The sequence below is a fragment of the Struthio camelus genome, chromosome 14, assembly GCF_040807025.1.
Source record: "Struthio camelus isolate bStrCam1 chromosome 14, bStrCam1.hap1, whole genome shotgun sequence".
Taxonomy (NCBI): Eukaryota; Metazoa; Chordata; class Aves; order Struthioniformes; family Struthionidae; genus Struthio; species Struthio camelus.
In genome coordinates this window covers 15,245,861-15,259,090 of record NC_090955.1, presented here as the reverse complement: position 1 = coordinate 15,259,090, position 13,230 = coordinate 15,245,861, and the positions used below count along the sequence as shown (strand labels likewise).

The following is a 13,230-nucleotide window of genomic DNA, read 5'->3' as shown; positions in this document are numbered from 1 at the left end:
CGTTGCTTTTGTTTGAGTTAAGACTGAGCTCTTCAGGGCTTTGGGCTTTGAAATATTTTAAAGGTGTTAGCGCTGTGGGGCCTCAATCCTGAGTTGGGAAGTTCTGTGATAACACATAGAATAAATGATAGTAGACTAGTAAGTGATTTTAAAACGCAGTTATTAGATAATCTAAAATTTTTACATTTGTGACTAGATTGAAATGAACTTTTACATTACTTGAGTTTAGTGAAACATCCAAAACCATTTTAATTCTTAAATTCTCTTATTTTTCAGGTTGCTGCTAACACTCCCAGTATGTATTCTCAGGAATTGTTTCAGCTTTCACAGTATCTGCAGGTAATTTTTCTCTTGACAATTTGCTGTTTTAGCCTAGCTAAATACTTGGTCTTTGTTCAAGACAAAAATCTGTGCTTTGTGTATTCGTTTGGCTTGCCACTTGTAAACAGGAACACGACAGACATTCAACTAATTTTTTTTTTTCCTGTAGTGAAATAGCATTTAAAAAGTGTTTTATTTGGACATAATGTAGTTCTACCTAAACTTTTTGGGTTTTGCATGGACAATATGAAATATGACTTATGAAAGAAATGAAAGGTCCCTGTTTTACAGAGGATGTCTGAAAGCCCTGTACCTGCTTTTCCTGGCCTTTCTCCCTGCTCCCTCTTTTTCCTTTTGCTCCAAACACTTTGTTTTATCGTCCGTTGCTGTGGATATACTATCTACGTATATGAAGCTTTACATTAAAGGAAAGGAATGGCAAAATATGAAGCCATTTAGTATGTCAACACATCTTAGCATGGATATCTCTGTCTCTGTGGATTTATTAGGCAGTAGAAAGGAGCAGAGAGTGTTGGCAGCTGTACTTCCTCATCGCATCATCAGCCTTTCTGGGTCTGCTCCTGTGCCAGTTTTTTTTACCCTCCATCCCCTGAAGTAAGATGTTCCAATAACGGCCACAAAAAGGGTTAGGTTGCAAAATGGCAACATGCAACAATATGTACATATGTAAATATACGTCCATAAATTCTATGTAGCTTCAATTTATGTGTTGTGCTACTGATTTACTTTGTTTTTTGTTTGTTAGCGGCAATTCTTAGCAGTTCACATCAGCCATAAGGCTTTTGAGACAGGGATGAACTTTGTTGTATGTATTTACTGACACAGCAGGGAGCAGTTTTGGCTCGGCCAGGTTATCTTTTTTGAGAGATACTTCACTCACCTGTCTGTTTGTTCTTGTATCCTAGAATTCTTTAAAAAAGATGCTCTTCTGCCTTACTGTGCCGGAACAACCCCCTCAAAATAGTAGTTTTTACTTACTGGCATTTTCCTTTTGCAAGCTCATTTGAGGACTGGCAGTTCATTGCATACAAGCTGCCAACCAGCCCTTTGTTGTTAATGACAATTTTGTTGCTGAAACTGTTGGCAAAAGTCAAAGTTGGTACACTGTTTTAAAGTGTTTGAAAGAATAACTTATTACTGAGTGTACCTTCAGTGTATACAACATAAGCATGAAAAATGAAGGCTTTTAGGAACCTGAGGTTATAGGATAACATCTTCTTCTATCCATTCATGCTTTTTGTTAAGATATTTTAGTTAGGAGGTGAGTGGATGGCAATGTTTGCTACTCGTATTTCCTTTAGTCTTTGAATTTAGCACTGTTTCAGTATCTATTCTGTTGCTTCTGTTTTTTCTAAATTGTTCTAGCTGAACTGACCAGTTGGCTCTCTGCTCTCCTCATAGGAAGCCTTACATCGGGAACAAATGTTGGAACAGAAGCTGGCAACCCTTCAGCGATTACTTGCTGTCACACAAGAGGCTTCAGATACTAGTTGGCAGGTATCTGCAGGCATCATTTTCCTTTATAGACTGAAATACACAGTTGCCTATAGAGTAAATTGCAGAAAACAAAATTGGAAAAAACAGCAGAAAGAACAAAAAGCTGATGGTGGTTCTCAAACGGTGCAAAAAACATGTAATAAACGAGGTAATCACGTACAAGTTTTAACAAACTGTTATTAGTATGTACGCTAATAAAATGAAAGTTCCTAAAGTAAATCTCTAGTCAAACTACTTAAAGCACAGAACGTTCTTTTGAAATTGCTTGTTTGTTTTGCTGCTTGTCTTATGTTAATACGAAGGTGCTACCTTTTTTCCACTAGGCTTTAATAGATGAAGACAGGCTGCTATCGAGATTAGAAGTCATGGGAAATCAATTACAAGCATGTTCAAAAGTAAGTAGTTCACTTCAGTAGAATTGAATGCTAGGAATGCTGAAATACAGCTCTGCTGAAATACTTTCAAATAAGATGATTTGAGGAAGGCAGCAGCAACACTCTCAGATGGCATTGACACTGAAATGAACCTGTGGAGTTTTGATAATCTGAATAGCATGAAAACTAGGCATCCTGGAATCATTTAAATCTAGATAAATGGTTATTTTTCAGGATTTATGTAGCCCAAACTGGTAGTTTCTTCTGTATACACATATAAACATTTATGTAGCAAAATAAACAGAAGGAATTTCTGTAATCAACAAGAAGTAATCGTTCCATCAGTCCTGTTTACTATGCATATTCCTTTTCAAATAGGGATTTGAAAAAAGACATTATCAAAGTTCTGTCTGCAGTTCAGAGACAAAGTAACAAGTGAGCTGTGGATTGCTTGCTGTTTGGGCCACTTTTTTCTTTTCTTTTCTTTTCTTCTCTCTTCACCAGTACTTAGCTTAAAAACTCTTTCTGCAGGCCCTGTTTGAGGCCTTTCAAATAGGACCTCTCATAGGTTTTTGGTATGTGAAATTTTAGATTTTCTTATAGTCAAAAAGTTCTATTGTAACCGAAGCTGATTGTAGAAAGTATGCTACCATATGCACACTTTGACAAATATCTGACTTAACGCCCTGTTGTGTCAAGAATTGTGACCATTAATTTTGCCAATAACTTCTTCTTGTGTATCGGAAACTGCTAGATATTTTGGAACAGAACAGGTCTTACCACAGTTTAATGCATTTAATCAACAAAATACTTGATTTATATTCTATCTTTGTATCTAAATTATCTTATGTTACTCTTTACAGAATCAAACAGAAGACAGTATACGAAAGGAACTTATAGCATTACAAGAAGACAAACACAACTATGAGACAACAGCCAAAGAGTCCCTGAGGCGGGTCCTACAGGAGAAAATTGAAGTGGTCAGAAAACTATCTGAAGTGGAGGTATTGAAACTTCCTGACTAGTCTTCTGGAAATGGTGAAATAGTTATAACTCTACTTCTTTGATCCCTGTTTTGTTGCCTGTAATGTGCCGATATTTGTGTGGTATTGTGGCAGTTGCCATGTATTAAGTAGTATTGTTTATTTCTCCTATCTGACAATACTTAGCTTGTTAAACAATTAATAAGAAGTTAGGCTAAACTTCTCCTTTTCCAGGCTTCAAAACTAATGAGGCTGTCTTACAAGAGTTAGTGTGCCACAGGAAATAAGTGAGGGGAAAAATGACATTCATGTGTTAGGAAAATCGCTATTAGACCACGTTTAAACTGTAAAAGTTATGGAAATATAAGCTTAACTGCTTATGCAAATTTCACCTAAGAATGAATTTTTAAGATTTAAATCTACTGGACGTTGTCTGTCTGTCTTTAAATAAGATTTCTGCCCTTGTGGTATCTCTCCCTACTATCTTTTCCAACATTATTTTTCTCTTTCCATTATTGTTATTTGCTGTGTTCCTTTAGGTCAAGAAATATCTTAAGACTCAATTATTATGTGCATGCACTTCTTATACAGAATGCCATGTATATAGTATTGTTTAAAAAAAAATAATAACAACTTGTGAGATTTCAGTTATACACGCCTTTTCGTGTTGTAGTAATTCTTGACAGGTTTTCTAGTGATTAGTTTCATGTTTACTTCAAACTTCATCCTCCTTCCTAAACCTGCAGTAAAGGAATAATCTTCTGACTTGCTTACTATACTTTATCCTGTTTAGCTCAGGTCTTGTGCGATGGAGAAGAATATTAATTTAAGCTTAATGTGATGTGTTCTCCCTGTCAAATTCTTTGCCTCGCACGTAGAAGAATCACTGGCTTCTGATTGAAAGTTGTCTTTTGATAGTTATAAATTAAATAATGTAGTTTTGAATATATTTGTTTAAATGTGTCTTTTGGCCTATTTTGGTGATGGAGACCTATAAATTAAAGCTTACTACCTCCAAAAAAAAATCTGTTAATGTTCACTATGTGTATTATGACATAAATGAAGAAATACATCTTGAGCTAAGAGGACGAAACATCATATACCATTTGGCTATGCAGCTTTAGTACCAGCTAACACAAACTCCTGCTGGAGCATTCCTAGCTTCCAGAAGAGCCAGCCGCCTTTTGAGTACTTACTAAGATGATCTTAGTTTAGGTGCCTGTCCACATTATGAAATGCAGAAAACAATTTAGAACTCTTCCTTAGAGCCATCTGACTTATAAAATGTGTTAAATCTTTCTTGCACTGGATAAAAGGTGTGATGAAGTCTATGAATCACATTGAATCACAAGAAGATGATAAAACTTTCAGTTCTTTGTAAATAAGATAGAGGAGAACAGGGAAGGTGGATCATACATTTGAGCTCTTTATTCCTATCAATCACAATTAATTGTATTTCCTTTTTTTTTTTTCTTCCTCCGCACACATGAAGCTAATATCATTTCACATACTGTGTTCTTTTATTTAAGTGGAATGTTACAAAGGTGGTTTGTGTAGACAGTATTTTTACCAGGACTTGATCTGTTTGTTTTAGCCTTGATGACTAGGAACAACACATTAAAATCTCATTAGTTGCGTGCAGAAATGTAATGGGAGTAGGGGGAATAGATTAACCTGAATGTTTTGTAATTTACTGATCTTCAGTTTCTTGTTTATTGCACGTTAATTCTTTCTTACAGCGGAGTTTAAGTAATACAGAAGATGAATGTACTCACCTGAAAGAAATGAATGAGCGGACTCAGGAAGAATTAAGAGAATTAGCTAATAAGTACAATGGAGCTGTAAATGAAATTAAAGACCTTTCTGACAAACTAAAGGTAATAACATAATTTTATCTGGTTTACAGTGACTTACAATGTATGGAAGAAATAAATAAAATTTAATTTCTAATGTAGCAATAAAATAAGCTAAAGATTAAGAAATTTTTCAAGCAACCAGTAAATGAAAGCATGATGCACTAATTTTTTAAAATGTATTCCTTAGGATTGCACTTCACATACCTGAAAATGTCATCAGTCATGTAAATTGCTAAAAAGGGTCCCATTTTTGTTCATTTGAAGTTACCATATTGTTGGAGCTGCAGTATAACTTTACGTAGAATTTAATATTCAGCTGCTTTTATATATACAAATAACTCTCACTCTAAGACATTTTACAGTTAGTGAGAATGGAAACTAGAATTAGGCAGAAATTTTTGTTTCATATTGCCTCTTTGTGCAGTTATAATCACAGTAATAATATGGTTTAGCTCCCAGGAAAAGGAGTATGTTACAGAGTTTGCTATAAACCAAACTTAGATCTTTCAATATGCAAACATCCTTTACGGTGGAGAACACAATAATTGCACTATGAAAAAGCCAGTACCCAAAGAGCCTGCAATCCGGAGAAGCAGAAGATGCAGAGAAGGAAGGTGGTAGAAGTGAGGCAATTGTTGTATTTGTCTTGGATAAAATACTGGAATTTGAGCTCTGGTTCTTTGTGTCTTAGTTCAGTACCTCAACCAGTAGATTTTCTTTTCCAAATTAAAATCATAAATTGCTGGTCTTAAGGCCATTGGTTTCTCAAATATGAATTAATCACTGTTGCGAATGTGCACAGAAGGATCAAAATTGATATTTCTTACTTAGTTTGGGGTGGGGGGGAGGTAAGGAAAGTCTTCAACTTTATCATGAAACCCAGCAAGGAAACAGGTGTGGCTCTCAGTCCAGTTATCTGTGGCAATATAAACTTAGTTCAGAAAGAATCCTTGGTTTTTGACTAGTGATTTGAGGTCCTGGCAGACTTAGGGTGCTTTTTAGTTCTTGGACCTGGTACTGTTTCGGTAAAACTTATGTGCTTGGTACTTCAGACTAAAATTCAGTTAAAATATGCTTTGAGATTCTTTCTCTCTGTTATTGTGCTGAAAAGACGGCATATGATTTAGATAATTAAGACTTGCAGGAGAAATACTGGTAGAAATAGTCTTGGAGTTAGTTAAAAAAAATAATAATAAAAGAACAGGAGAAACTACCGTTCTGTAAGCTAAAAAAGTGAAGTTTATAGAAAAATAAGAGTAGAAAAAACTTACATTATTTACACTTTCTTTATGTGACTAGCACAAAGAATTTCCTTTTGCACATTTAATTCTACAAAAATCAAGGGAAATTCATTGTTTTTTAAAGTTAGTTTTGATTTGTTTGGTGCTTTTTTGGAGCAGGTAGCAGAAGGAAGACAAGAGGAAATCCAACAGAAAGGACTGGCTGAGAAAAAAGAACTGCAGCATAAAATAGATGAAATGGAAGAGAGAGAACAAGAGCTTCAAGCAAAAATAGAAGCTTTGCAAGCTGATAATGACTTCACCAATGAACGGCTAACTGCTTTACAAGGTTAGTCCCTAGTGAGGAAAAAATTTTATTATTTATTTCTTTTAATCTGTGAAATATCTTTTTCTTGGAATTCTATTTACAGTACGGTTAGAACATCTTCAAGAGAAAACTCTTAAAGAACACAACAGTTTAGGTAGGTATGATATCAGTTTCTTGTTTAAAGCTGGTTTTTGAGTTTACTTCCTGTTCAATTATTTCATTATAGTAATCGTGTAGTCTAGGTGTCTGGCAATAGAGTAACATATTTGCAGTGATACTATTGATTTTTTTCTTTCTTTCTTTCTTTCTTTTTTTTTTTTCCCCCTGTATCCTTTGTTAACATTGAAGTATGTGTGGCCATAACAAAATGCCAGTAGAGGGCACTGCTGTTGTAAGTGTTCAGACTTCTGGTCCATAGCTAAATTTCCAGCAGGGTTTGCCCCCCAAAAAGTTTTAAAGGTTCACTCATATGTGTGTGTGTAGGTACAAATGTATGTGTATGTATAAATGTGTGTGTGTATGTACAAATGTATATATGATGAGCAATAATTTTCTGGGTGATAATAACTTCATGTATGTTTGAACAAACATAATAATATAGTGCAGGAAAATAATGTTAAATTTTACCAGTTTTGTTTGATTTAGTTTACTGTTAGATACTTAGAAAAGAGGAGACAATATGGAAAGCCAACTGCATTTTACAGTGCTGTATTTATTTTAAAAAAGAAACCCCCCCAAATTTTTGCTTGGTTCCAGAAATAATACCCTTTCTTAATCCTAGGCATACAAGTTGACGACTTCATACCTAAAATTAATGGGAGCACAGAAAAAGGTAGTGTATCTTAAGGCTACCTTTTGTCTTATGGTTGATGTTTGAACAAAATATTTTTGTTCTCTGAAGTTTTACTTTGAATATTTGCTAATATTTTCTTACAAAAGGAAATCAAAATTGTCCACTGTTTTAAGCAGCACTTTGCTTAGGCTTTTAGTTTAGGCATTTTTAGGAAACTCTGTGAAACATGAGGAGCCAATTTTGGAAGTTATTCTTCTACTGTGTGTGTGAGTTTTTGTTGTTTTTTATGGACACCAACAGAAATTGGTGGGAGTCTACTGAATGATGTCAGACTTGTGACACAAGAAAGTGGCAAAACTTTCATTGTTGACTCCCTCTCTCAGTTTTATTTTCCCTTGCAACGCAAACGTTATACCCTTTTCTAGTAAATTGGGTGTGGTAAGTAAATTCAGTAAAAACTACTTTTTGCTAACGATTTTATGAAAGAAAGAAGAATATGAAATGTATAAATAATGGAAACTAACTTCTGGAAATTCAGGGGCATCTTGTAAAATGGGAAGAAATACAGATAAAGCAATTTGCGGGTTTTTAAGACAAATTAGTTTAAACTCAGTTTTTTTTAACTGACATATGTCCTAATATATGCTTGAGGTTTTTGAATAAAATTATCTGATAAGAATAAGGTTCCCTTTTTATGTTGTCAAACTGTGTGTTATCAGGATAATTTTTATTTACCATATATGCAGTTCGCTTGTATGTTCCAGATCAGAACTATATGTAGCATATATTTAAAAAAAAAAAAAAAAAGGAGAGAGAGCGCACCTGAAAAGCCTAACTTTTGGATCACTAAACTTGTGCAGTGGTTCAGATCAGAATGCTTAAAAAAATTTGAGTGACACAATGGGAAAAGGTAGTATGATGATATAATCGGTTTATATCTAACTTCATGAAGTCTTTTGCAGTACTTAACTTGAGGACCTCTCATTTTCCTTATAATGCAGGCTTGTTTATTTCTGGCATGCTGCTTTAGTTATGGTATTAAAACTTTGCATTTTTAAATATTCAAAGCATGAATGAATGTTCTGAATACCATGTTTAACTGAGACGCTTCCAGATAAGGCTCTAAATTCAAAAAATTGTTCCATTATCTAAAATAATTTCGTCCCTTTATGTTCATTCCAATTTTTGGCATGATGTAGCTTTCTTCAGCTTTTGCTGTGTCTTGCTGGATAGTGAAACCTCTGTGAAGAAAGGGTGGTTTATGTACTGGATGGTCGGAGGCACTTATATAGAGAACTTGGTGGTTCTAGCTGATATTTACAGCATTAAGAGTTACTGAGTACATTTTGAAACAAAATGTGAAGCTCTCTGTGCAGTAGTTCTTAAATCTCTTCATCTATTTTCTTGTTTATTATAGACAAAGGGCTTCTTAACTAGGACTTTAATGGGAGAGTAAAACGTAAATGGAAGTAGTTAATCATGGTATAACCTCATGTCTGTCTTATTTGCAGCAGAAAAGATTTGTTAAACACTAACAGACTAAAAATCTTTGCTTAATCTGAGTACTAGTCCCTTAATGTTTTAGCATTTTAGGCGTTTAGCTATGATGCACGCTGACACTAGTGAGCAGGAGACTTGGTCTGCTGCATCCAGAATTTCTTTTGGTTTGCCGCCTCTTCTCTGGTGTGCCATACTTTGTTTTAGGGATAGATTGTTCTGTCTTGTTGTTGTATAATTTTAGATTGGCAGTACTCATAACGCTTGATAAAATAGCTAAAAAAAATAGTTTTACCTTTAACTTACTCTTTTGAATTTTGCACATCAGAAAATAGTTAACTTTAGTGAGTAAAACTAAAGTAATGTATTAGGCATTATGAGCCTTTGTTCTAATCATGTTAACTGTAAGAAGACTTTGAAGGTTGGGATGTTGAGGTTTTTTAAGAAATCATACAGTACTTTGAACACAAGCAGCCTAAAATGGAAAATAAATATGAAGAGAAAGTGTTCAAGCTTCAAGTGCAAATATATATTGTTTTACAGAGAAATAATTGATAAGATCACACTGAAATGTAGAAAATTAAAAGTATTAATAGATATTAATTAGGAATTAAGTAATATGCCTGAATTCCAATTACTGAGTCCCAAAGAGTTTGTTTGAACATGATTTTTATGTTAAAATTGTGCCCATAGTCTCCTTGTTAGCGTTTTAAATACTGCCAATCTTAAGTTTGCAAGTTGTCTGAAATATGACCTCAAAATAAAATTAATATGAGACTGTAACAAGTAGATAGCAAAGTACTGTTGTTCTTTACTTGACTTTCTTCAAATTTGAAGCAGCAGCCCCTTTTTGATTTATATTGAATCACAGAAGATGCAAAATGCCATCTGGGCAGATGCATGAAGACATACAGCCTCTTCCATCCCCTGAGTAGCAGTGGGACAGCAGTGTGTCCATCCGCATTTCTCTCTCCTTAGAGCTTGCTGGCCTCTGTTCTCTTCGTGACAGTCTGTGCATCTCTCTGTCCTCCCGCCCTTTATCCAGCCCTTGTGTGGTCGCAGATGGGCAGTAATTTTCTCTGCCAGAATTTGGATTTTGCCCTCTAGAAAGCAGCAGGAGGCAGTTACTACTTTTTCCTGAGTAGTTTTGTGTTATTTTAGAAGAGCTAAGGATTTAGGGGTTGTAATGTAGATTCAGCTACTTTTGTAGTGAAGGAAATTGTGGATGTTTTGCATATGGAAAAGATTTCACAACTGAAACTAGAAATCAGAAGTTCAAGAGTTTTTTTTCATGCTACATAGCCTGTAAGGGATAAAAAAAAAAAAAAAAAAAATTGGTTTGCTCTGTCTATATGCAATTGCACTCTTTCATAATTAAATGCTCTACGCGATCTAGAGACGAGATTTGTTTCTCCCTCCCCCCCTCTTTTGGCTGGGGGTGCTGTGGATAAAATTAGGTAGTTTTTTTTTTAAGTGGAAAAGGGTAAAACTGGACTCAGTATGCTTTTTAAGGTTCCTGTTGTCTCACTGTCCTTCAGAACTTCAGGTTAAGTCCTCAAGGTATATGTATGGGCATAATACTTAAACTATTGCAAGAGTAAGGATTCCATACCGTTGTTCTGTGTTATTGTCAGCCACAGTAGAAAAAGAGCCATATTCTGAGTAGAGGAACTAAGAACTAATGTGCTGTAGCGTCTCTAGTCTCTCCTTATAACACAGTGCTTTAAGGAGATGATAGTTAGGTGTTAATTTTGTCTCATTGCACACGTGGAAATTCTGGTGCGGAAGTGAAAAACAACTTGCTCACGTACCAGGCCAATGAAGAAGCTGAGTAGAACCGAGCTTTTGAAATTACTTTTATGATATGTGGTGAGTTGCATCACATCTGGCTTTCATGTTCAGGTTCTCTGTGCGCCATATATTATGTAAAAGTATGAAAAAACTTATCCTTAGAAGCAGATCATGTAAAATGGCCAATAAATGTGTGAAGATGAAGAATATGTTATAGCCATGGGTCTGTCTTCAAAAACTTTGTCTTTGTGGGTTAGAAAAATTTGAATTTACTTTTTAGGGTAATTTTGGAATATAGTACAGCTTAGTATTATACATTAGCTCTCATCAGCTAGGTTTCTGATATCAGAAACAATTATTTTAACCAATTTGTCAATATGCAGCACACTTTGCTGGTTTGTGCAGTAAAAAGCAGCCTTTTAGGCTGATAGGCTCTTGAGGTCAAAGGATTTTGTGGTTCTTCAGCAGGGAAATGTTAGCGCCACTTTGAAGAGATTTGAGGTTTTGATGGAGTTGGGAGCTGAACAAGGTCACATAGAAGGGCTTGGGCAAACCTGGGAATTGAGCCCAATTTTAGGACCTTTACCACAGAACTGTCCTCCTTTCACAGATCAACCACTGTTTCAGTGTGGTGAGAGTCCCTTTAGCAAGGAAAGGGAAATATTTAGTAATGCGTTAAAAATAAATATTTTTGTGTTTCAAAAGGGTGTTAAATATGAAGACTAATACATGTAAAGACTGAGGAAAAATTTAAGTGCCCTTTTAAAGCTGCGAATAAAATGCTGAAAAGTAAAGGTTAAATATATATTTCTTATTTCCTTAATGCCTGATTCTGATTTAACAAACGGGAGCAACTAGTGACATCGGTGCTATGGAGTTGTATGTTTCAGTAATGTATCACGTTACGTATTCTAAATTTACTATAATTTATATAGCACTCATATGTTAACCTTTTTGACAAAGTTATGAACTTGTCAATGGAAGCTTGGTGGAAGTAATTTGTTATCACCTAACCTGAAGGAACAATACTGTAGAAAGTAAATGCAGAATGTTCTGGATTTTTTTGTAATTTGTTATTATTAAATTTGTTAAATGATTTTTTTCATAGTAGTTTTTCCTGAGGTAAGGGGCTTTTTCTTACACTTAAGAAACTGCTGTTAGGTTTCAGTACTTAACTGCATTTTCAAGAGGGTACTTTTAAAATACTTTTTTTTTTTTTTTCTATTTTTTTCCTGACTAGATCAAGAGAGTGGGTTTTGGGGGGAAGGGATTTCCTTTTGTTAGCCTTCAAAACTGGCTTCCCTGAAGGATTAAGTTTTTGCAGCAGCACAAACATGGCTGTGTGTGCGGAACAGGGGTTTACTTAAATAATCGTTGTAATGTTAAGACACCTTAACTATCAGATGCTCTATGATGCGAGGCCTGTATTATACACATAGTAATAAGCAGCCTAAATCTAAAAGGGAATCCTTAAGTTAAAAGGATGGGAAACCCTTAAAAACCAGAAAGAAAGCTGCCTTTGAACTGCCTTCATCAGCAACAGAAAATCTTCAAGACTATCTTGAAGGTGAACTGCAAAGCTTAACTTCAAAGGATGTTGTTTCAGTAAAACTTTCAATAACTTATCGTATTTATTGCTAAGTGTTTGCTTTTTGATTACTAGTTTGCTGTTTGATTACTAGTCCCTGGATAACATGAAAGATGGAAATTATTTTTGCTGAGATCCTCACCTTTTTCTTTTCTGGTAACCAAAAATGCACACTGATTTAGGGACAAAATGTGTGATGGGATTTTTGTGGTGGTGTTCGTTTATGTTTTTCTTTATTAAAATGGTCACATTTACTAAACTGTTTTTGGAATAATAATATGAAAAGGTGCAGTGATCCAAAAAAGGGCGTTTTTAAAGATACAGGTGTGTCTACTTTAACTTTCTCTAACAAGTTGTGATTGTGGTCTGGATTCCGCCGTCTTCAGTGACTAGCGTAGTGACAGAATACAGATTAGCAGAATAAGATACCATTTAGTTTAATGGCATCAACATCCAATTCTCTGTTTGTATAAATATACCCAGGTATGTTGAAATAAATTATTTTTGATTAGCTTTGAACTACACTGATGCTTTGTTTTACAGCACGGATTTTTTTTTTTTAATATTTATTTTTATGAGAGATGTCAGCTACTCAGTGAAAAATACTAGCTGTGCCAGCTTTGGGTCATGTTGGGGAAGAGGGCTGCATGTTATTACTGAAGTTTGCTGAAGAAGTAGTGCCAAGAAGTACACTTCTGTGCAAATATTGAAATTCAAACTGCCATAACAAGCATTAGAAGGCAGTAAGCCACCATGGAAAAGCAAAAGAATTTTTTAAAAAGTTCTTTTTTTTTTTTTTTTTTTTTTAAGTCAAAGCGATTCGGAATTCTTAAAAATGTAAAAAAACAGTGCAAGAGTTTGAGAGTAATTTTTGTTTTGTATTATGATTATTATGGTTGTAAGTCGTGGAATTGTGAAGACTCTAAGATCCATCAATTCATGATGCCAAATTTTCTTCCAG

The 13,230-nt window shown here is 34.7% G+C and overlaps 1 protein-coding gene across 35 annotated transcripts in view; it reads left to right on the top strand.

Moving 5' to 3' along the window:
• SLMAP (sarcolemma associated protein) overlaps positions 1–13,230 on the top strand; it is a 99,420-nt gene that overhangs the window by 45,982 nt on the left and 40,208 nt on the right. For 19 of the 35 annotated variants that reach the window (XM_068907331.1, XM_009688232.2, XM_068907323.1 and 16 more), the window contains 8 exons: positions 277–339; positions 1,744–1,839; positions 2,163–2,234; positions 3,077–3,217; positions 4,936–5,073; positions 6,453–6,621; positions 6,704–6,754; positions 7,382–7,432. In XM_068907331.1, the coding sequence (XP_068763432.1) occupies positions 277–339; positions 1,744–1,839; positions 2,163–2,234; positions 3,077–3,217; positions 4,936–5,073; positions 6,453–6,621; positions 6,704–6,754; positions 7,382–7,432 (781 nt within the window). The remainder of the gene's footprint in view (positions 1–276; positions 340–1,743; positions 1,840–2,162; positions 2,235–3,076; positions 3,218–4,935; positions 5,074–6,452; positions 6,622–6,703; positions 6,755–7,381; positions 7,433–13,230) is intronic. The other 16 variants (XM_068907328.1, XM_068907337.1, XM_068907327.1 and 13 more) reach the window with 3 other exon arrangements.